Genomic DNA, 23,236 nt, shown 5'->3' on the forward strand with positions numbered 1-23,236 from the left:
TATGCTGCATAAGTTGATGGTTCATTCCGCTGTGGCGATCCCAGATTATTAAAGGGACTAAGCTAAAAAAAAGTATGAATAATTAAACAGTAACTTTGTTAAACAGGCTTTTAATAGCAGCATGACTTAAATCTGTATAGTGACAATATGATTGTTTTCTTGTAGGGTTTGGCCGATTGTAGCACCGATCGTAACTACGCAGGAGTTCTATTTACTGACTACCATTTCCAGTTCTTCCGTCGCTGTGACTGATCAACACCAGATGACGCTGCGGTCAGAACAGCCCTCCAGAAGCTACATCCGGTATCTGACCATGTCGGAGGAAGAAAGTTATTAATATTTGTTGCTGAAAAAAGCCATTCGAAATACGTTTTTTTCTTACTTTTAAAACGTTTCTTATTCTCATTTTTAGTTTCGGAATTTATCTGATCGCACTCAGATCATCGTTTGCTGTGACCGACTGCTCTGTGTATTCCTTTAGTGAACTGAGCGCATTTCATATGTACTGCTGTGTGCAATGATGTTGACCAAACACTTTGTGTAAATAATAAAATCCAGTGAAAAATCGAGCTGTATGGCGTTTGATTACTTCAGAGGACTGTTAAAATATTGTTATCCTGTTAAGGTTTTCTCTGTATGTCAAAAGCTACAATAAAGGTGACAGAATCTGTCATCAAAGTTATAAATAAATATATTTTTTACTCATGGAAATCACAAAGAATTTATTTGCAAGGCAACCTGTAGATAGAAGTACTTTTTACAAGTAATGATTCTGCAGCTGTTGATGATTTTGCATCTCTTAGACTACATAATCTACTGTAGAGGCTTTTGAATGTAGTTGTTTAGATTACAACTATGCAGTTTATTCATAAGGATTGTGCCTATTTGAAATATTTCTAATTTCTGAGATACAGCCATCAGCCTGTCATTGCCCTGATGAAAAATCCAGCTTAAACCAGCCTAGGCTGGTTGGCTGGTTTTAGCTGGCCGTCTAAAACATCTAAAAAAAATGGAGCCATTGCTATGACTGGAATTGAGTTCATGAAGTCAATAAGTGATTTCGTTTAACTCTTTCCCTGCAGTTTACGGGACAATACCAAATTGCTTCCCTGAGTTAAGTTTTACAGCAATCGGTGTTTTAGGTGTTACGGTAGGGGAAGCCCTAACGCATTTCCTGAATGAGTTACATGTCAGATGCTCCGGAAAGGGAAATCTAAATCAAAATCAAATTAAATCAAATCACTTTTATTGTCACATCATCAGCAGCGCGTGTGCTATGATGAGTGAAAAGCTTTGGTGCTGGCTCCAGACAGTACCAAATACAGATACAGTGTAAATACAACAACAGTGCAAAATACAGACAGTGCAAATAAAATGTCAGTGCAAATTCAACGACAGTGCAAAATACAGAGCTCGCAACATGGTGGCCATGCTCGGCGCACATATATATATATATATATATATATATATATAATTTAATTGAATTGTCTGCAAATTTCTGGGAATTACCACCAGAAAATCAGTCATTTTTATTGTAAAAAGTCACAAATAAATGCGAAAAACTAGGAGGTCTGATATATATTCACTTTAACTCCCTTATACTGCATGTGTTTGCACTGTGGGGGAACAAGAGCATCCAGAGTAAGCCGCAAAGAAGGAAATAAAGAATGCCGCTCCTGGTGCGTTACTGCCCCCTTTGGTCGGCGGCGTCGCCAACCAAATTAGGCTCGTGACCATACCTCGAGAAGTACATGTTAAGATGCAATAACTTAATTTCTGATGCTGTGCTCAAAAGCACTTTAGTAATTTATAGTAAGTACTACTATAAATGACTACATTATGTAGTGTAATTTATTAATAAAGAGTTGTAAATATATATACAATATGCTTAATGCTTATGTCAAAATATTTGTCTTTAATATAAATGACTATAGAATTTTAAATGTGTAACACCTGCTTTTATTGGATTTTTTGTTTTTGCTGTTATACTATAATGTGTTTCTGTTTAGTACAGCATATTATTTACAGTAAATAACTCAACTAAACTATTAAGCCTCATATGTTTCATTGGTAGTTTTATTGAAGTCTAAGATATGATTGACTTGGATTTAAGTTGCTACGATTTAAAATTAAAAATTGCAAAAATAGCTTAGATGTAGGCAAGCAGCTTTTAACTTAGCTTGCTACATTTCCCAGGGGGTAGCTTTTAGTGTAGTTAAGCTACATTTTAAGTAGAGTAGCTAATAGCTTGGCTCACTACATTTTTCAAGTAGCTTGCCCAACACTGGGTACCACCCTGCCCCGTGTGAGGCTCATACTGCCCACCTTCAGATTATTAGACTGACTCGCTGCCTACTGCACCAACAAGGCAGACAGTTGGCCCTGGGCAAACTGTGAAACACCAGCTTCCATGTCACATTGCTGCGGTGTGGGTCCTAGGAGACAGCTTGGGCTAGGTAAACATGTTAAGATGGCCGAGCGGTCCAAGGCGCTGTGTTCAGGTTGCAGTCTCTGCTGGTGGCATGGGTTTGAATCCTACTTCTGATAAACCTAATCTTTGGTTATGCATTCAGGCTCAAGTTTTTAACTCTCTGGCACCATGTCCGAGTGAGACAATAACACTGACAAAGCGCCGCATCAATCTCTTTGTGCCAAACTTTATGCAGCGTAGCAGTGTCCCTGGCAGCCTTAAAGGGCCATGAAACCGCCTCGTTTCAGCAGGGTGTTTACACACCTCTACTTTGGAAAAAGTCAGAAAAGTGGGCGTGTCCAGCTCTGTTTAGGGGGAGTGTCGGAGGAACTGAAGTGGGATGGTGTGGGAGTGTCTATTTGGGCGCGCTGTGTTTCAGAGTCAAAACACACACACAACAGGGGAGAAAGTGACTGTGTTTACATGGACATCTGTAGTCGAATTATTTGCCAAATTATTAAATGGTGGACTTTAACTGCAGTTTGGCTCTTTCATTCAGGGAAGCCATTCACGTCGCTCGCGACTAACGAGATATTTGATTCGAGGAACTGCTCTAAGTGTGTATTTTTCATGCAATGTTTGATACCGCACGGCGAATGAGAGAAAAAAACCTCAGCATTTCCCGGAAACTTAGATGCACTCGGCAGGTAGCGTCAGAAAGCCGCATTTGTTATTACGGTCACAAAATGAGGTGAAAATCCTACACGAGGTTAAAGTTTGGTTGTGGGGCTCACACGTTTACACTCAGTGACATAGTTTGTTCGATATGAACAAACTGAATAAACAAACAGCACTGGTCGCTCACTTACCAAATCTGTAGAGACAGGACAATCACCAGCAACTAGAGCCGCGTCTTTATTAAGAGGAGACTACAAGCGAATCAGGATCTCAGCGTTTGCAGATGAGAACAGCTCTCAGGTAAACAATAATCCTCCTTAGACACGTAAGTTATTGTTGTCGAGCGTCGCGTACACTGTTAATCCACACGTGACTCCAGCTGCGCTCTCACAGAGAGAAAGTGAAAACAAAACTTAACTGCAGCAAACTATAAAAGTAACACTTCACGCTTGTTTTGCCAACACAACGTGGCGTATCTGTCATCTAAACACTGTGACAGTAATGAATATTAATGAAGTTGCACAATAGAGTGCGCTGATTGGTTTGAACCAAGCTTTACTCATGCATCAATGCAGCACAATGTAAGACGTAATAAGACACACTCTGGCACAGACGTCCAGTCTGCACGCTGGAATACAACGCTATTATGTCATGACCGTGACGCAGCTTCAAAAATTTGTTTCAAACCGAAAGTATGAATTTGCTGGAAATAACGCAAAAACAGCCAATTTACACTTTTTAGTGAAATATATGTGTCCTAATAGTGTTTTTAGCAGTGTGGGACACAAATACGACTGTCAACAGCTCAAAAAATGTGTTTTGGTGTTTTGTGACCCTTTAATGGGCACTTTAGACTGTAGGTTTTAAGGCATTTGTGATCAAGGCATTGTCAACAGCAACTCGGAGAAGCATGTGAACAAAACAATGGACGGGGGCTTTAATGCAAGTGCACCGAAAGGGGATCAAAAGAACTGTCTTGGAATGCCCTGTAGTGGAATGTCCTGGGATGCCGTTGATTTTTAAGGTAATGGGATTTGCAGTACTTTTCGTGAAATCCTTGCACACTGTTAATTCATGATATTTGACAGATCCACTCCGAACGTAAAGCGACTACGTGACAGGAATGGGAGCATCTTACCATCATTGCTTCAGACTCAGGAAATGTTCTTTGAACTTAACACCACTAGGCCTCCAGAGGAGCTGTAGCCTCTTTTGCCCCCAGGAAGCATGAACCACACGGAAGGGGATAATAAATGCAACCCAGTCATCTAAGCGCTCCCGTGTGCCAAATGGTACCACCCTGCCCCGTGTGAGGCTCGAACTCACGACCTTCAGATTATGAGACTGAAGGCCTACTGCGCCAACGAGGCAGACTGCTAGAACTGTGCAAACTGTGAAACACCAGCTTCCATATCACTCTGCTGCGGTGTGGCTCCTAGGAGACAGCTTGGACCAGGTAAACATGTCAGGATGGACGAGAGGTCTAAATCGCTGCGGTCAAGTTGCAGCCTCCTCTGGAGGTGTGGGTTCGATTACCATTTCTGACAAACGTGATCTTTGGCTATAAGTTCAGGATTAAGTCTTTAACTCTCTGGCACCATGTCCGAGTGAGACAATAACACTGACAAAGCAGCGCATCAATCTCTTTGCGCCAAAGTTCATGCAGCGTAGCAGTGTGCCTGGCAGCCTTAATGGGCACTTTAGACTGTAAGTTTAAAGGCATTTGTGATCAAGACATTGTCAACAGTAACTCGGAGAAGCATGTGAACAAAACAATGGACGAGGGCTGAAATCCAAGTGCACCGAAAGGGGATCCAAAGAACTGTCTTGGAATGCCCTTTAGTGGAATGTCCTGGGATGCCGTAGATTTTTAAGGTAATGGGATTTGCAGGACTTTTCGTGAAATCCTCGCACACTGTTAATTCATGACATTTGATAGATCCACTCCGAACGTCAAGTGACAACGTGACAGGAATGGAAGCATCTTACCATCATTGCTTCAGACTCAGGAAATGTTCTTTGAACTTCACGCCACCAGGCCTCCAGAGGAGCTGTAGCCTCTTTTGCCCCCAGGAAGCATGAACCACACGGAAGGGGATAAAAAATGCTGACCAGTCATCTAAGCGCTCCCGTGTGCCGCAAGGTACCACCCTAACCCATGTGAGGCTCAAACTCACAACCTTCAGATTATGAGACTGACGCGCTGCCTACAGAGCCAACGAGGCAGACTGCTGAAACTGTGCAAACTGTGAAACACCAGCTTCCATATCACGGTGCTGCGGTGTGGCTCCTAGGAGACAGTTTGGGCCAGGTAAACATGTTAGCCTGGCTGAGCGGTCTAAGTCGCTGTGGTCAGGTCACAGCTTGTTCTGGAGGTGTGGGTTCGATTCCCATTTGTGACAAACGTCATATTTGGCTATGAGTTCAGGATTAAGTCTTTAACTCTCTGGCACCATGTCTGAGTGAGACAATAACAATGACAAAGCAGCGCATCAATTTCTTTGCGCCAAAGTTCATGCAGCGTAGCAGTGTCCCTGGCAGCCTTAATGGGCACTTTAGACTGTAAGTTTCAAGGTGTTTGTGATCAACGCATGTCAACAGTAACTCGGAGAAGCATGTGAACAAAACAATGGACGAGGGCTTTAATGCAAGTGCACCGAAAGGGGATTTAAAGAACTGTCTTGGAATGCCCTGTTGTGGAATGTCCTGCGATGCCGTTGATTTTTAAGGTAATGGTATTTGCAGGACTTTTCATGAATTCCTCACACACTGTTAATTCATGACATTTGATAGATCCACTCCGAACGTCAAGCGACATTGTGACAGGAATGGGAGCATCTTCCCATCATTGCTTCAGACTTAGGTAATGTTCTTTGAACTTCACGCCACCATGCCTCCAGAGGAGCTTTAGCCTCTTTTGCCCCCAGGAAGCATGAACCACACGCAAGGGGATAAAAAATGGCGCCGAGTCATCTGAGCGCTCCTGTGTGCCAAAAGGTACCACCCTGCACCATGTGAGGTTGGAACTCACGACCTTCAGATTATGAGACTGACGCTCTGCCTACTGCGCCACCGAGGCTGGCTGCTGAAACTGCTGAAACTGTGAAACGCCAGCTTCCATATCACGTTGCTGCGGTGTGGCTCCTAGGAGACAGCTTGGACCAAGTAAACATATCTGGATGGCTGAGCGGTCTGAATTGCTGTGGTCTGGTCGCAGCCTGCTCTGGTTGTGTGGGTTTGATTCCTGTTTTTGACAAACGTGATCTTTGGCTATGAGTTCAGGATTAAGTCTTTTACTCTCTGGCACCATGTCAGAGTGAGACAATAACACTGACAAAGCAGCGCATCAATCTCTTTGCGCCAAAGTTCATGCAGCATAGCAGTGTCCCTGGCAGCCTTAATAGGCATTTTAGACTGTACGTTTAAAGGCATTTGTGATGAAGGCATTGTCAACAGCAACTCGGAGAAGCATGTGAACAAAACAATGGACGAGGGCTTTAATGCAAGTGCACCGAAAGGGGATCCAAAGAACTGTCTTGGAATGCCCTGTAGTGGAATGTCCTGGGATGCCGTTGATTTTTAAGGTAATGGGATTTGCAGAACTTTTCGTGAATTCCTCACACACTGTTAATTCATGACATTTGATAGATCCATTCCGAACGTAAAGCGACTACGTGACAGGAATGGGAGCATCTTACCATCATTGCTTCAGACTCAGGAAATGTTCTTTGAACTTAACACCACTAGGCCTCCAGAGGAGCTGTAGCCTCTTTTGCCCCCAGGAAGCATGAACTACACGGAAGGGGGTAAAAATGCCACCCAGTCATCTAAGCGCTCCCGTGTGCTAAAAGGAACCACCCTGCCCCGTGTGAGGCTCGAACTCACGACCTTCAGATTATGAGACTGACGCGCTGCCTACTCTGCCAATGTGACAGACTGCTGAAACTGTGCAAACTGTGAAACACTAGCTTCCATGTCACGGTGCTGTGGTGGGGCTCCTAGGAGACAACTTGGACCAGATAAATATGTCCGGATGGTTCAGCGGTCTGAATCGCTGTGGTCAGGTCGTAGCCTGCTCTGGAGGTGTGGGTTTGATTCCTGTTTTTGACAAAAGTAATCTTTGGCTATGAGTTCAGGATTAAGTCTTTTACTCTCTGGCACCATGTCAGAGTGAGACAATAACACTGACAAAGCAGCGCATCAATCTCTTTGCGCCAAAGTTCATGCAGCGTAGCAGTGTCTCTGGCAGCCTTTATGGGCACTTAAGACCGTAAGTTTAAAGGCATTTGTGATCAAGGCATTGTCAACAGCAACTCGGAGAAGCATGTGAACAAAACAATGGACGAGGGCTTTAATGCAAGTGCACCGAAAGGGGATCCAAAGAACTGTCTTGGAATGCCCTGTAGTGGAATGTCCTGGGATGCCGTTGATTTTTAAGGTAATGGGATTTGCAGAACTTTTCGTGAATTCCTCGCACACTGTTAATTCATGACATTTGATAGACCCACTCCGAACGTCAAGCGACAACAAGACAGGAATGGGAGCATCTTACCATCATTGCTTCAGACTCAGGTAATGTTCTTTGAACTTCACGCCAGCATGCCTCCAGAGGAGCTGTAGCCTCTTTTGCCCCCAGGAAGCATGAACCACACAGAAGGGGATAAAAAATGCCACCCAGTCATCTGAGCACTCCCGTGTGACAAAAGTTATCACCCTGCCCCGTGGAAGGCTCGAACTCACGACCTTCAGATTATGAGACTGACGCACTGCCTACTGCGCCAACAAGGCAGACTGCTGAAAGTGTGCAAACTGTGAAAGACCAGCTTCCATGTCACGGTGCTGTGGTGGGGCTCCTGGGAGACAACGGACCAGGTAAACATGTCCGGGTGGTTGAGCTGTCTGAATCGCTGTGGTCAGATCGTAGCCTGCTCTGGAGGTTTGGGTTGGATTCCTGTTTTTGACAAACGTGATCTTTGGCTATGAGTTCAGGATTAAGTCTTTTACTCTCTGGCACCATGTCAGAGTGAGACAATAACAATGACAAAGCAGCGCATCAATCTCTTTGCGCCAAAGTTCATGCAGCGCAGCAGTGTCCCTGGCAGCCTTTATGGGCACTTAAGACTGTAAGTTTAAAGGCATTTGTGATCAAGGCATTGTCAACAGCAACTCGGAGAAGCATGTGAACAAAACAATAGACGAGGGCTTTAATGCAAGTGCACCGAAAGGGGATTTAAAGAACTGTCTTGGAATGCCCTGTAGTGGAATGTCCTGGGATGCCGTTGATTTTTAAGGTTATGGGATTTGCAGAACTTTTTGTGAATTCCTCACACACTGTTAATTCATGACATTTGATAGATCCACTCCGAATGTCAAGCGACAACATGACAGGAATAGGAGCATCTTACCATCATGGCTTTAGACTCAGGAAATGTTCTTTGAACTTCACGCCACCAGGCCTCCAGAGGAGCTGTAGCCTCTTTTGCCCCCAGGAAGCATGAACCACACGGAAGGGGATAAAAAATGCCGCCCAGTCATCTAAGCGCTCCCGTGTGCTAAAAGATACCACCCTGCCCCATGTGAGGCTCGAACTCACGACCTTCAGATTATGAGACTGACGCGCTGCCCACTGCGCCAACGAGGCAGACTGCTAGAACTGTTCAAACTGTGAAACACTAGCTTCCATATCACGGTGCTGCAGTGTGTCTCCTAGGAGACAGCTTGGACCAGGTAAACATGTCTGGATGGCTGAGCAGTCTAAATCGCTGTGGTCAGGTCACAGCCTTTTCTGGAGGTGTGGGTTCGATTCCCATTTGTGACAAACGTGATCTTTGGCTATGAGTTCAGGATTAAGTCTTTAACTCTCTGGCACCATGTCTGAGTGAGACAATAACACTGACAAAGCAGCGCATCAATCTCTTTGCGCCAAAGTTCATGCAGCGTAGCAGTGTCCCTGGCAGCCTTTATGGGCACTTAAGACTGTAAGTTTAAAGGCATTTGTGATCAAGGCATTGTCAACAGCAACTCGGAGAAGCATGTGAACAAAACAATGGACGAGGGCTTTAATGCAAGTGCACCGAAAGGGGATCCAAAGAACTGTCTTGGAATGCCCTGTAGTGGAATGTCCTGGGATGCCGTTGATTTTTAAGGTAATAGGATTTGCAGAACTTTTCGTGAATTCCTCACACACTGTTAATTCATGACATTTGATAGATCCATTCCGAACGTCAAGCGACAACGTGACAGGAATGGGAGCATCTTACCATCATTGCTTCAGACTCAGGTAATGTTCTTTGAACTTCACGCCCCCATGCCTCTAGAGGAGCTGTTGCCTCTTTTGCCCCCAGGAAGCATGAACCACACAAAAGGGGATAGGGTGCCCAGTCATCTAAGCACTCCCGTGTGCTAAACGGTACCACCCTGCCTCATGTGAGGCTCGAACTCACGACCTTCAGATTATGAGACAGACGCGCTGCCTACTGCGCCAACGAGGCAGACTGCTAGAACTGTTCAAACTGTGAAAGACCAGCTTCCATATCACGGTGCTGTAGTTTGTCTGCTAGGAGACAGCTTGGACCAGGTAAACATGTCTGGATGGCTGAGCAGTCTAAATCGTTGTGGTCAGGTCACAGCCTCCTCTGGAGGTGTGGGTTCGATTCCCATTTGTGACAAATGTGATCTTTGGCTATGAGTTCAGGATAAAGTCTTTAACTGTCTGGCACCATGTCTGAGTGAGACAATAACACTGACAAAGCAGCGCATCAATCTCTTTGCGCCAAAGTTCATGCAGCGTAGCAGTGTCCCTGGCAGCCTTTATGGGCACTTAAGACTGTAAGTTTAAAGGCATTTGTGATCAAGGCATTGTCAACAGCAACTCGGAGAAGCATGTGAACAAAACAATGGACGAGGGCTTTAATGCAAGTGCACCGAAAGGGGATTTAAAGAACTGTCTTGGAATGCCCTGTAGTGGAATGTCCTGGGATGCCGTTGATTTTTAAGGTAATGGGACTTGCAGAACTTTTCGTGAATTCCTCACACACTGTTAATTCATGACATTTGATAGATCCATTCCGAACGTCAAGCGACAACGTGACAGGAATGGGAGCATCTTACCATCATTGCTTCAGACTCAGGTAATGTTCTTTGAACTTCACGCCACCATGCCTCCAGAGGAGCTGTAGCCTCTTTTGCCCCCAGGAAGCATGAACTACACGGAAGGGGATAAAAAATGGCGCCCAGTCATCTAAGCGCTCCCGTGTGCTAAAAGGAACCACCCTGCCCCATGTGAGGCTCGAACTCACGACCTTCAGATTATGAGACTGACGCGCTGCCTACTGCGCCAACGTGGCAGGCTGCTAGAGCTGTTCAAACTGTGAAACACCAGCTTCCATATCACGGTGCTGCAGTGTGGCTCCTAGGAGTCAGCTTGCACCACGTAAACATGTCTGGATGGCTGAGCGGTCTGAATTGCTGTGGTCAGGTCACAGCCTCCTCTGGAGGTGTGGGTTCGATTCCCATTTGTGACGAACGTGATCTTTGGCTATGAGTTCAGGATAAAGTCTTTAACTGTCTGGCACCATGTCTGAGTGAGACAATAACACTGACAAAGCAGCGCATCAATCTCTTTGCGCCAAAGTTCATGCAGCGTAGCAGTGTCCCTGGCAGCCTTTATGGGCACTTAAGACTGTAAGTTTAAAGGCATTTGTGATCAAGGCATTGTCAACAGCAACTCGGAGAAGCATGTGAACAAAACAATGGACGAGGGCTTTAATGCAAGTGCACCGAAAGGGGATTTAAAGAACTGTCTTGGAATGCCCTGTAGTGGAATGTCCTGGGATGCCGTTGATTTTTAAGGTAATGGGACTTGCAGAACTTTTCGTGAATTCCTCACACACTGTTAGTTCATGACATTTGATAGATCCATTCCGAACGTCAAGCGACAACGTGACAGGAATGGGAGCATCTTACCATCATTGCTTCAAACTCAGGTAATGTTCTTTGGACTTCACGCCCCCATGCCTCCAGAGGAGCTGTTGCCTCTTTTGCCCCCAGGAAGCATGAACCACACGGAAGGGGATAAAAAATGCTGCCCAGTCATCTGAGCGCTTCCGTGTGCCAAAAGGTATCACCCTGCCCCGTGTGAGGCTCGAACTCACGACCTTCAGATTATGAGACTGACGCGCTGCCTACTGCGCCAACGAGGCAGACTGCTAGAACTGTGAAAACTGTAATTCATCAGCTTTCATATCACGGTGCTGTAGTGTGTCTCCTAGGAGACAGCTTGGACTAGGTAAACATGTCTGGATGGCTGAGCAGTCTAAATTGCTGTGGTCAGGTCACAGCCTCCTCTGGAGGTGTGGGTTCGATTCCCATTTGTGACAAACGTGATCTTTGGCTATGAGTTCAGGATTAAGTCTTTAACTCTCTGGCACCATGTCTGAGTGAGACAATAACACTGACAAAGCAGCGCATCAATCTCTTTGCGCCAAAGTTCATGCAGCGTAGCACTGTCCCTGGCAGCCTTTATGGGCACTTAAGACTGTAAGTTTAAAGGCATTTGTGATCAAGGCATTGTCAACAGCAACTTGGAGAAGCATGTGAACAAAACAATGGACGAGGGCTTTAATGCAAGTGCACCGAAAGGGGATCCAAAGAACTGTCTTGGAATGCCCTGTAGTGGAATGTCCTGGGATGCCGTTCATTTTTAAGGTAATGGGATTTGCAGAACTTTTCGTGAATTCCTCACACACTGTTAATTCATGACATTTGATAGATCCATTCCGAACGTCAAGCGACAACGTGACAGGAATGGGAGCATCTTACCATCATTGCTTCAGACTCAGGTAATGTTCTTTGAACTTCACGCCCCCATGCCTCTAGAGGAGCTGTTGCCTCTTTTGCCCCCAGGAAGCATGAACCACACAAAAGGGGATAGGGTGCCCAGTCATCTAAGCACTCCCGTGTGCTAAACAGTACCACCCTGCCTCATGTGAGGCTCGAACTCACGACCTTCAGATTATGAGACAGACGCGCTGCCTACTGCGCCAACGAGGCAGACTGCTAGAACTGTTCAAACTGTGAAAGACCAGCTTCCATATCACGGTGCTGTAGTTTGTCTGCTAGGAGACAGCTTGGACCAGGTAAACATGTCTGGATGGCTGAGCAGTCTAAATCGTTGTGGTCAGGTCACAGCCTCCTCTGGAGGTGTGGGTTCGATTCCCATTTGTGACAAATGTGATCTTTGGCTATGAGTTCAGGATAAAGTCTTTAACTGTCTGGCACCATGTCTGAGTGAGACAATAACACTGACAAAGCAGCGCATCAATCTCTTTGCGCCAAAGTTCATGCAGCGTAGCAGTGTCCCTGGCAGCCTTTATGGGCACTTAAGACTGTAAGTTTAAAGGCATTTGTGATCAAGGCATTGTCAACAGCAACTCGGAGAAGCATGTGAACAAAACAATGGACGAGGGCTTTAATGCAAGTGCACCGAAAGGGGATCCAAAGAACTGTCTTGGAATGCCCTGTAGTGGAATGTCCTGGGATGCCGTTGATTTTTAAGGTAATGGGACTTGCAGAACTTTTCGTGAATTCCTCACACACTGTTAATTCATGACATTTGATAGATCCATTCCGAACGTCAAGCGACAACGTGACAGGAATGGGAGCATCTTACCATCATTGCTTCAGACTCAGGTAATGTTCTTTGAACTTCACGCCACCATGCCTCCAGAGGAGCTGTAGCCTCTTTTGCCCCCAGGAAGCATGAACTACACGGAAGGGGATAAAAAATGGCGCCCAGTCATCTAAGCGCTCCCGTGTGCTAAAAGGAACCACCCTGCCCCATGTGAGGCTCGAACTCACGACCTTCAGATTATGAGACTGACGCGCTGCCTACTGCGCCAACGTGGCAGGCTGCTAGAGCTGTTCAAACTGTGAAACACCAGCTTCCATATCACGGTGCTGCAGTGTGGCTCCTAGGAGTCAGCTTGCACCACGTAAACATGTCTGGATGGCTGAGCGGTCTGAATTGCTGTGGTCAGGTCACAGCCTCCTCTGGAGGTGTGGGTTCGATTCCCATTTGTGACAAACGTGATCTTTGGCTATGAGTTCAGGATAAAGTCTTTAACTGTCTGGCACCATGTCTGAGTGAGACAATAACACTGACAAAGCAGCGCATCAATCTCTTTGCGCCAAAGTTCATGCAGCGTAGCAGTGTCCCTGGCAGCCTTTATGGGCACTTAAGACTGTAAGTTTAAAGGCATTTGTGATCAAGGCATTGTCAACAGCAACTCGGAGAAGCATGTGAACAAAACAATGGACGAGGGCTTTAATGCAAGTGCACCGAAAGGGGATTTAAAGAACTGTCTTGGAATGCCCTGTAGTGGAATGTCCTGGGATGCCGTTGATTTTTAAGGTAATGGGACTTGCAGAACTTTTCGTGAATTCCTCACACACTGTTAGTTCATGACATTTGATAGATCCATTCCGAACGTCAAGCGACAACGTGACAGGAATGGGAGCATCTTACCATCATTGCTTCAAACTCAGGTAATGTTCTTTGGACTTCACGCCCCCATGCCTCCAGAGGAGCTGTTGCCTCTTTTGCCCCCAGGAAGCATGAACCACACGGAAGGGGATAAAAAATGCTGCCCAGTCATCTGAGCGCTTCCGTGTGCCAAAAGGTATCACCCTGCCCCGTGTGAGGCTCGAACTCACGACCTTCAGATTATGAGACTGACGCGCTGCCTACTGCGCCAACGAGGCAGACTGCTAGAACTGTGAAAACTGTAATTCATCAGCTTTCATATCACGGTGCTGTAGTGTGTCTCCTAGGAGACAGCTTGGACTAGGTAAACATGTCTGGATGGCTGAGCAGTCTAAATTGCTGTGGTCAGGTCACAGCCTCCTCTGGAGGTGTGGGTTCGATTCCCATTTGTGACAAACGTGATCTTTGGCTATGAGTTCAGGATTAAGTCTTTAACTCTCTGGCACCATGTCTGAGTGAGACAATAACACTGACAAAGCAGCGCATCAATCTCTTTGCGCCAAAGTTCATGCAGCGTAGCACTGTCCCTGGCAGCCTTTATGGGCACTTAAGACTGTAAGTTTAAAGGCATTTGTGATCAAGGCATTGTCAACAGCAACTTGGAGAAGCATGTGAACAAAACAATGGACGAGGGCTTTAATGCAAGTGCACCGAAAGGGGATCCAAAGAACTGTCTTGGAATGCCCTGTAGTGGAATGTCCTGGGATGCCGTTCATTTTTAAGGTAATGGGATTTGCAGAACTTTTCGTGAATTCCTCACACACTGTTAATTCATGACATTTGATAGATCCATTCCGAACGTCAAGCGACAACGTGACAGGAATGGGAGCATCTTACCATCATTGCTTCAGACTCAGGTAATGTTCTTTGAACTTCACGCCCCCATGCCTCTAAAGGAGCTGTTGCCTCTTTTGCCCCCAGGAAGCATGAACCACACAAAAGGGGATAGGGTGCCCAGTCATCTAAGCACTCCCGTGTGCCAAACAGTACCACCCTGCCTCATGTGAGGCTCGAACTCACGACCTTCAGATTATGAGACTGACGCGCTGCCTACTGCGCCAACGAGGCAGACTGCTAGAACTGTTCAAACTGTGAAAGACCAGCTTCCATATCACGGTGCTGTAGTGTGTCTGCTAGGAGACAGCTTGGACCAGGTAAACATGTCTGGATGGCTGAGCAGTCTAAATCGTTGTGGTCAGGTCACAGCCTCCTCTGGAGGTGTGGGTTCGATTCCCATTTGTGACAAATGTGATCTTTGGCTATGAGTTCAGGATTAAGTCTTTAACTGTCTGGCACCATGTCTGAGTGAGACAATAACACTGACAAAGCAGCGCATCAATCTCTTTGCGCCAAAGTTCATGCAGCGTAGCAGTGTCCCTGGCAGCCTTTATGGGCACTTAAGACTGTAAGTTTAAAGGCATTTGTGATCAAGGCATTGTCAACAGCAACTCGGAGAAGCATGTGAACAAAACAATGGACGAGGGCTTTAATGCAAGTGCACCGAAAGGGGATTTAAAGAACTGTCTTGGAATGCCCTGTAGTGGAATGTCCTGGGATGCCGTTGATTTTTAAGGTAATGGGACTTGCAGAACTTTTCGTGAATTCCTCACACACTGTTAATTCATGACATTTGATAGATCCATTCCGAACGTCAAGCGACAACGTGACAGGAATGGGAGCATCTTACCATCATTGCTTCAGACTCAGGTAATGTTCTTTGAACTTCACGCCCCCATGCCTCCAGAGGAGCTGTTGCCTCTTTTGCCCCCAGGAAGCATGAACCACACAAAAGGGGATAGGGTGCCGAGTCATCTAAGCACTCCCGTGTGCCAAACGGTACCACCCTGCCTCATGTGAGGCTCGAACTCACGACCTTCAGATTATGAGACTGACGCGCTGCCTACTGCGCCAACGAGGCAGACTGCTAGAACTGTTCAAACTGTGAAAGACCAGCTTCCATATCACGGTGCTGTAGTGTGTCTGCTAGGAGACAGCTTGGACCAGGTAAACATGTCTGGATGGCTGAGCAGTCTAAATCGCTGTGGTCAGGTCACAGCAGTGGCGTAGCGCAAAATGCGGAGGCCCCCCTGCAGGAATCGCTGACGTCATACGTCAATTTGCATATCACTGACGTCATCACGTTCTACCGTTTCTGTTTAACAGCCTATGGTTAATAAAGGGGTATTTATAATTGCACTACACTTTATATAAGCATGTTTATTTAACTAAATTTATTGCTGTTTGAATACAGTTTATCATTATAGATGTGTAACGTTAGTGAATGTGCAGTAATCTCTCATATGAAATAAACTCAGACAAGTTCAGATACTATCACTAAAATAGGCTATCTGTGATTGTGAACAAGAAAAGAATAAACAGTCCAAATAAATTGTTAAAATAAAGTAGAAGTAGATCTGTTTGACTGTACAAGGGAAATACCTTCACACTGCCTGTACTAAATCATTTGTCGTCGGTACGCAGAGCTGCTCTCGGGCTGCGGGTGGGAGAGGCTGCTGTACGAGGTCTGACTGGGCCGCCTGTCAGTGCTGTGAGGCGGGGGAGGGGCCGGCGGCATCACACGCAGCTCGTTGAGAAGAGTAGGGACGGTACAGTATGGAAAAATGACAGTCTAAAAATATCTCCAATAACACACAAAAAAAGTCGCTAGATTTGTTGCTAGGGGGGGGTCTGAAAAGTCGCTAAATCTAGTGACAAAGTCGCTAAGTTGGCAACATTGGCGGCAAGCAATCAGAATGAAGTAGTCCACCGCTTGAGAGGTGTTCAGAGAACACAGACGTGTGAACTTTGGTTCCGACCACAGTTGTTCCCAACAGTTTATTGAAAATCGCGACGACGCGGGGCCCCCTAATTACGCGGGGCCCCCCCGCGGTGCGTGCCCTGCGGGCCCGTCCGCTACGCCACTGGGTCATAGCCTCCTCTGGAGGTGTGGGTTCGATTCCCATTTGTGACAAATGTGATCTTTGGCTATGAGTTCAGGATTAAGTCTTTAACTCTCTGGCACCATGTCTGAGTGAGACAATAACACTGACAAAGCAGCGCATCAATCTCTTTGCGCCAAAGTTCATGCAGCGTAGCAGTGTCCCTGGCAGCCTTTATGGGCACTTAAGACTGTAAGTTTAAAGGCATTTGTGATCAAGGCATTGTCAACAGCAACTCGGAGAAGCATGTGAACAAAACAATGGACGAGGGCTTTAATGCAAGTGCACCGAAAGGGGATTTAAAGAACTGTCTTGGAATGCCCTGTAGTGGAATGTCCTGGGATGCCGTTGATTTTTAAGGTAATGGGACTTGCAGAACTTTTCGTGAATTCCTCACACACTGTTAATTCATGACATTTGATAGATCCATTCCGAACGTCAAGCGACAACGTGACAGGAATGGGAGCATCTTACCATCATTGCTTCAGACTCAGGTAATGTTCTTTGAACTTCACGCCCCCATGCCTCCAGAGGAGCTGTTGCCTCTTTTGCCCCCAGGAAGCATGAACCACACGGAAGGGGATAAAAAATGCTGCCCAGTCATCTGAGCACTCCCGTGTGCCAAACGGTACCACCCTGCCCCGTGTGAGGCTCGAACTCACGACCTTCAGATTATGAGACTGACGCGCTGCCTACTGCGCCAACGAGGCAGACTGCTGGAGCTGTTCAAACTGTGAAACACCAGCTTCCATATCACGGTGCTGCAGTGGGGCTCCTAGGAGACAGGTTGGACCAGGTAAACATGTCTGGATGGCTGAGCAGTCTAAATCGCTGTGGTCAAGTCACAGCCTCCTCTGGAGGTGTGGGTTCGATTCCCATTTGTGACATACGTGATCTTTGGCTATGAGTTCAGGATTAAGTCTTTAACTCTCTGGCACCATGTCTGAGTGAGACAATAACACTGACAAAGCAGCGCATCAATCTCTTTGCGCCAAAGTTCATGCAGCGTAGCAGTGTCCCTGGCAGCCTTTATGGGCACTTAAGACTGTAAGTTTAAAGGCCTTTGTGATCAAGGCATTGTCAACAGCAACTCGGAGAAGCATGTGAACAAAACAATGGACGGGGACTTTAATGCAAGTGCACCGAAAGGGGATCCAAAGAACTGTCTTGGAATTCCCTGTAGTGGAATGTCCTGGGATGCCGTTGATTTTTAAGGTAATGGGATTTGCAGAACTTTTCGTGAATTCCTCACACACTGTTAATTCATGACATTTGATAGATCCACTCCGAACGCCAAGCGACAACGTGACAGGAATGGGAGCATCTTACCATCATTGCTTCAGACTCAGGTAATGTTCTTTGAACTTCACGCCACCATGCCTCCAGAGGAGCTGTAGCCTCTTTTGCCCCCAGGAAACATGAACCACACGGAAGGGGATAAAAAATGCCGCCCAGTCATCTAAGCGCTCCCGTGTGCTAAAAGATACCACCCTGCCCCATGTGAGGCTCGAACTCACGACCTTCAGATTATGAGACTGACGCGCTGCCTACTGCGCCAACGAGGCAGACTGCTAGAACTGTTCAAACTGTGAAACACTACCTTCCATATCACGGTGCTGCAGTGTGTCTCCTAGGAGACAGGTTGGACCAGGTAAACATGTCTGGATGGCTGAGCAGTCTAAATCGCTGTGGTCAGGTCACAGCCTCCTCTGGAGGTGTGGGTTCGATTCCCATTTGTGACAAACGTGATCTTTGGCTATGAGTTCAGGATTAAGTCTTTAACTCTCTGGCACCATGTCTGAGTGAGACAATAACACTGACAAAGCAGTGCATCAATCTCTTTGCGCCAAAGTTCATGCAGCGTAGCAATGTCCCTGGCAGCCTTTATGGGCACTTAAGACTGTAAGTTTAAAGGCATTTGTGATCAAGGCATTGTCAACAGCAACTCGGAGAAGCATGTGAACAAAACAATGGACGAGGGCTTTAATGCAAGTGCACCGAAAGGGGATTTAAAGAACTGTCTTCGAATGCCCTGTAGTGGAATGTCCTGGGATGCCGTTGATTTTTAAGGTAATGGGATTTGCAGAACTTTTCGTGAATTCCTCACACACTGTTAATTCATGACATTTGATAGATCCATTCCGAACGTCAAGCGACAACGTGACAGGAATGGGAGCATCTTACCATCATTGCTTCAGACTCAGGTAATGTTCTTTGAACTTCACGCCACCATGCCTCCAGAGGAGCTGTAGCCTCTTTTGCCCCCAGGAAGCATGAACCACACGGAAGGGGATAAAAAATGCTGCCCAGTCATCTGAGCACTCCCGTGTGCCAAACGGTACCACCCTGCCCCGTGTGAGGCTCGAACTCACGACCTTCAGATTATGAGACTGACGCGCTGCCTACTGCGCCAACGAGGCAGACTGCTGGCGCTGTTCAAACTGTGAAACACCAGCTTCCATATCACGGTGCTGCAGTGGGGCTCCTAGGAGACAATTTGGACCAGGTAAACATGTCCGCGTGGTTGAGCGGTCTGAATCGCTGTGGTCAGATCGTAGCCTGCTCTGGAGGTTTGGGCTGGATTCCTGTTTTTGACAAACGTGATCTTTGGCTATGAGTTCAGGATTAAGTCTTTAACTCTCTGGCACCATGTCAGATTGAGACAATAACACTGACAAAGAAGCGCATCAATCTCTTTGCGCCAAAGTTCATGCAGCGTAGCAGTGTCCCTGGCAGCCTTTATGGGCACTTAAGACTGTAAGTTTAAAGGCATTTGTGATCAAGGCATTGTCAACAGCAACTCGGAGAAGCATGTGAACAAAACAATGGACGAGGGCTTTAATGCAAGTGCACCGAAAGGGGATCCAAAGAACTGTCTTGGAATGCCCCGTAGTGGAATGTCCTGGGATGCCGTTGATTTTTAAGGTAATGGGATTTGCAGAACTTTTTGTGAATTTCTCACACACTGTTAATTCATGACATTTGATAGATCCACTCCGAACGCCAAGCGACAACGTGACAGGAATGGGAGCATCTTACCATCATTGCTTCAGACTCAGGTAATGTTCTTTGAACTTCACGCCACCATGCCTCCAGAGGAGCTGTAGCCTCTTTTGCCCCCAGGAAACATGAACCACACGGAAGGGGATAAAAAATGCCGCCCAGTCATCTAAGCACTCCCGTGTGCTAAAATATACCACCCTGCCCCATGTGAGGCTCGAACTCGCGACCTTCAGATTATGAGACTGACGCGCTGCCTACTGCGCCAACGAGGCAGACTGCTAGAACTGTTCAAACTGTGAAACACTAGCTTCCATATCACGGTTCTGCAGTGTGTCTCCTAGGAGACAGCTTGGACCAGGTAAACATGTCTGGATGGCTGAGCAGTCGAAATCGCTGTGGTCAGGTCACAGCCTTCTCTGGAGGTGTGGGTTCGATTCCCATTTGTGACAAATGTGATCTTTGGCTATGAGTTCAGGACAAAGTCTTTAACTGTCTGGCACCATGTCTGAGAAAGACAATAACACTGACAAAGCAGCGCATCAATCTCTTTGCGCCAAAGTTTATGCAGCGTAGCAGTGTCCCTGGCAGCCTTTATGGGCACTTAAGACTGTAAGTTTAAAGGCATTTGTGATCAAGGCATTGTCAACAGCAACTCGGAGAAGCATGTGAACAAATCAATGGACAAGGGCTTTAATGCAAGTGCACCGAAAGAGGATTTAAAGAACTGTCTTGGAATGCCCTGTAGTGGAATGTCCTGGGATGCCGTTGATTTTTAAGTTAATGGGATTTGCAGAACTTTTCGTGAATTCCTCACACACTGTTAATTCATGACATTTGATAGATCCACTCCAAACGTCAAGCGACAACGTGACAGGAATGGGAGCATCTTACCATCATTGTTTCAGACTCAGGTAATGTTACTTGAACTTCACGCCACCAGGCCTCCGGAGGAGCTGTAGCCTCTTTTGCCCCCAGGAAGCATGAACCACACGGAAGGGGATAAAAAATGCCACCCAGTCATCTGATTGCTCCCGTGTGCCAAAAGGTACCACCCTGCCCCGTGTGAGGCTCGAACTCACAACCTTCAGATTGTGAGACTGACGTGCTGCCTACTGGGCCAACGAGGCAGAATGTTGAAACTGTGCATACTGTGAAACACCAGCTTCCATATCACGGTGCTGCAGTGTGGCTCCTAGGAGACAGCTTGGGCCAGGTAACTATGTCAGGATGGCTGAGCGGTCTAAATCACTGTGGTCATGTTGCAGCTTCTTCTGGAGGAGTGGGTTCGATTCCCACTTCTCACATATGTGATCTTTGGCTTTGATGGCAGGCTTCAGTCTTTAACTCTCTGGCACCAATAACACTGACAAAGCAGCGCATCAATCTCAGTGCAAGCTAGGGCTTTTATTGGGCCGGGCCAATAGCTCGGGAGGTTGAGTAATGAGGCCAAAATCATGTCGTGTTTCCACTGTCGGGCTAGTACAGGGATGGACAAACTTGATCCTCGAGGGCTGGTGTCCCTGCAGAGTTTTGTTCCAACACTAGTCAAACACACCTGAACAAACTAATCAGTGTCTTCAAGATCACTTGAACTCTATAGGGAGGTCTGTTTGAATAGGGTTGGAGCTAAACTATGCAGGACACTGGCCCTCCAGGATCAAGTTTGCCCACACCTGGGCTAGTAGCTCGCAGCGCGTCACGTAAACACTGCCCCCAGAAGGTTCCCCAAATCAAACGTCACACAACCCGCCCACTTCAGCAGGAATCAGGCAGATAAAGCACACCATGGAATCATCACGAAACGAAACCATTAAAATGAAGATAACCAAAACAAACAAATGACACGTTACTGTACAGCAGTACATTATTTGTCTATAAGCACAGACCTGCGTATTACCATTCATTACATTTGTTTAGTCACCGACCGACTGTTGGCATTGTGCATCGAGTGCTCTCGCCACTGACGAGTGACCCAGCACAGTCAGCGCACATATAAATAATACAAAACCACATGAAATTCTGCGTTATAACTAGGTATAAAATGTATTTTATAACATCCTTGTTTTGATAGACGTTGTGTTAATTGTTTCAGCACATAAGAGCGAGCAGCCTAAAAAATATAGACATAGTATTTGTTGCGCTCAGCAGCTATTCACTAACAGTGTTGGGAGTAATTTGTTACAAAAGTAATGTATTACAGTAATGTATTACATTTTCCTGTAACGCAGTAGTGTAAGGCATTACTAATACATTTTCAGTAATATTTTACTCGGTACATGTTTAGTAACGCGTGCGTTACAACACACTTTTCGCCCGCAAGACATTAACAAATAAAAAATCCTGCAGTTCTATTTCTTGTTCGTGGCTAGAGAATATATGCGCGTGCAGTCATTAATCTCCCTCTGGCTATGGGACCTTTGACTTACTTTACTTTGAACGCAGAATGATTTCAGCTTCTGAGCTCAAGGTCCGGGGCTATTGGCTCAGCCCGGTTTGCAGTACGCGCAGCGGAAAATAGATGAAAATGGCATAAGACAGTGCATTCGCGAGACGGACGTAAGTGCATATGGCGTTGTTTCACTGACAAATGTCGTAAGCTCATTCATGTAATACGAGCGAGTGAACGTGCCGGTTTCCTCTGTGGACAAAACTCCTCGCGTTAACTCAACACTAGCTGGGCTGCTCACATGCTAACGACCTTCTCTCGCTCCGTCAGATGATGCAGACTCACAATCTGTGCCTTGTGTTTCCTCTTCCTTTCGTTCTGTTGCTCTCCAGAGATCCTCCTATTTGATTGTTAACCCAAGAATTTTGATATGGTTTATATATTGCTACACTATTTACTTACAGGTTAAGATAAATTCTATAATAAATACTAGTGTTTTTGAGTGTAAGGTATACTGCCTATGTTTTAGGCTAGCATTTACAATGAATGCTTAAGCATACTGTCGTATTAAGAATAGTGAACTCATAAAATTAAATATAAAGTGTAGTTTTACTACAGTAAAGTGTGGTGAATTGTAGTACAATCTACACCATATTGTAAAAAAATTACAGCACTGGATCAATTGTTTATATTACACTTGTTGTGTTACCATAGCAACTATAGTAGGAGGAGAAGCACTTTACCATCGAGACCAGCAGCCTGTAAGTACATTTAAGACTTGTTTCAGTTGTTGTGTATGGTTTGAGGACTTGTTTTCAGCTGTTTGTGTAAAGTTGTAGGACATTTAAACTTGCTTTCAGCTGTGTATAGTACAAGAAGTGTTTAGCCACTGTTTCCTTGGTTACTATAAGAGCTTGTGTAGCGAACGCAGACGGTTTCGCGTCGTCCGCCTCAGTTTCGGCCCTTGTTTTGACTCTGGAGGTGTGTCCAAACACCAGGTAACCACTATATAGTGAGCACGCTAGCATTAGTCGGCAGGAGAAGCACTTAACCATCGAGACCAGCAGCCTGTAAGTACATTTAAGACTTGTTTCAGTTGTTGTGTATGGTTTGAGGACTTGTTTTCAGCTGTTTGTGTAAAGTTGTAGGACATTTAAACTTGCTTTCAGTTGTGTATAATACTAGAAGTGTTTTGCCACTGTTTCCTTGGTTACTATAAGAGCTTGTGTAGCGAACGCAGACAGTTTTCGCGTCGTCCGCCTCAGTTTTGGCCCTTG

The 23,236-nt window shown here is 46.0% G+C and overlaps 1 protein-coding gene and 11 non-coding genes across 13 annotated transcripts in view; 1 reads left to right on the forward strand and 11 right to left on the reverse strand.

The window, feature by feature from the left end:
• myrfl (myelin regulatory factor like) overlaps nucleotides 1-23,236 on the forward strand; it is a 250,410-nt gene that overhangs the window by 175,918 nt on the left and 51,256 nt on the right. Inside the window, exon 26 of one of the 2 annotated variants that reach the window (XM_088650228.1) lies at nucleotides 166-569. The exons of the other annotated variant lie outside the window; for it this stretch is intronic. Coding sequence (XP_088506354.1) covers nucleotides 166-252 — 87 coding nt within the window. The 3' untranslated portion in view covers nucleotides 253-569. Of the gene's footprint in view, nucleotides 1-165; nucleotides 570-23,236 lie in introns of those variants that run through there. 2 annotated transcript variants of the gene reach the window in all.
• Nucleotides 8,657-8,729, reverse strand: trnam-cau (transfer RNA methionine (anticodon CAU)). Its single transcript has one exon. It is a non-coding gene; the product is annotated as a tRNA-Met (tRNA).
• Nucleotides 9,507-9,579, reverse strand: trnam-cau (transfer RNA methionine (anticodon CAU)). Its single transcript has one exon. It is a non-coding gene; the product is annotated as a tRNA-Met (tRNA).
• Nucleotides 11,217-11,289, reverse strand: trnam-cau (transfer RNA methionine (anticodon CAU)). Its single transcript has one exon. It is a non-coding gene; the product is annotated as a tRNA-Met (tRNA).
• trnam-cau (transfer RNA methionine (anticodon CAU)) lies at nucleotides 12,067-12,139 on the reverse strand. The gene has a single exon. It is a non-coding gene; the product is annotated as a tRNA-Met (tRNA).
• Nucleotides 13,777-13,849, reverse strand: trnam-cau (transfer RNA methionine (anticodon CAU)). Its single transcript has one exon. It is a non-coding gene; the product is annotated as a tRNA-Met (tRNA).
• On the reverse strand, nucleotides 14,627-14,699 carry trnam-cau (transfer RNA methionine (anticodon CAU)). Its single transcript has one exon. It is a non-coding gene; the product is annotated as a tRNA-Met (tRNA).
• trnam-cau (transfer RNA methionine (anticodon CAU)) lies at nucleotides 15,477-15,549 on the reverse strand. Its single transcript has one exon. It is a non-coding gene; the product is annotated as a tRNA-Met (tRNA).
• Nucleotides 17,208-17,280, reverse strand: trnam-cau (transfer RNA methionine (anticodon CAU)). The gene has a single exon. It is a non-coding gene; the product is annotated as a tRNA-Met (tRNA).
• On the reverse strand, nucleotides 18,063-18,135 carry trnam-cau (transfer RNA methionine (anticodon CAU)). The gene has a single exon. It is a non-coding gene; the product is annotated as a tRNA-Met (tRNA).
• On the reverse strand, nucleotides 18,918-18,990 carry trnam-cau (transfer RNA methionine (anticodon CAU)). The gene has a single exon. It is a non-coding gene; the product is annotated as a tRNA-Met (tRNA).
• trnam-cau (transfer RNA methionine (anticodon CAU)) lies at nucleotides 19,773-19,845 on the reverse strand. The gene has a single exon. It is a non-coding gene; the product is annotated as a tRNA-Met (tRNA).

Source organism: Danio rerio, chromosome 4, assembly GCF_052040795.2.
Source record: "Danio rerio strain M-AB ecotype USA chromosome 4, GRCz13ab, whole genome shotgun sequence".
Lineage (NCBI taxonomy): Eukaryota > Metazoa > Chordata > Actinopteri > Cypriniformes > Danionidae > Danio > Danio rerio.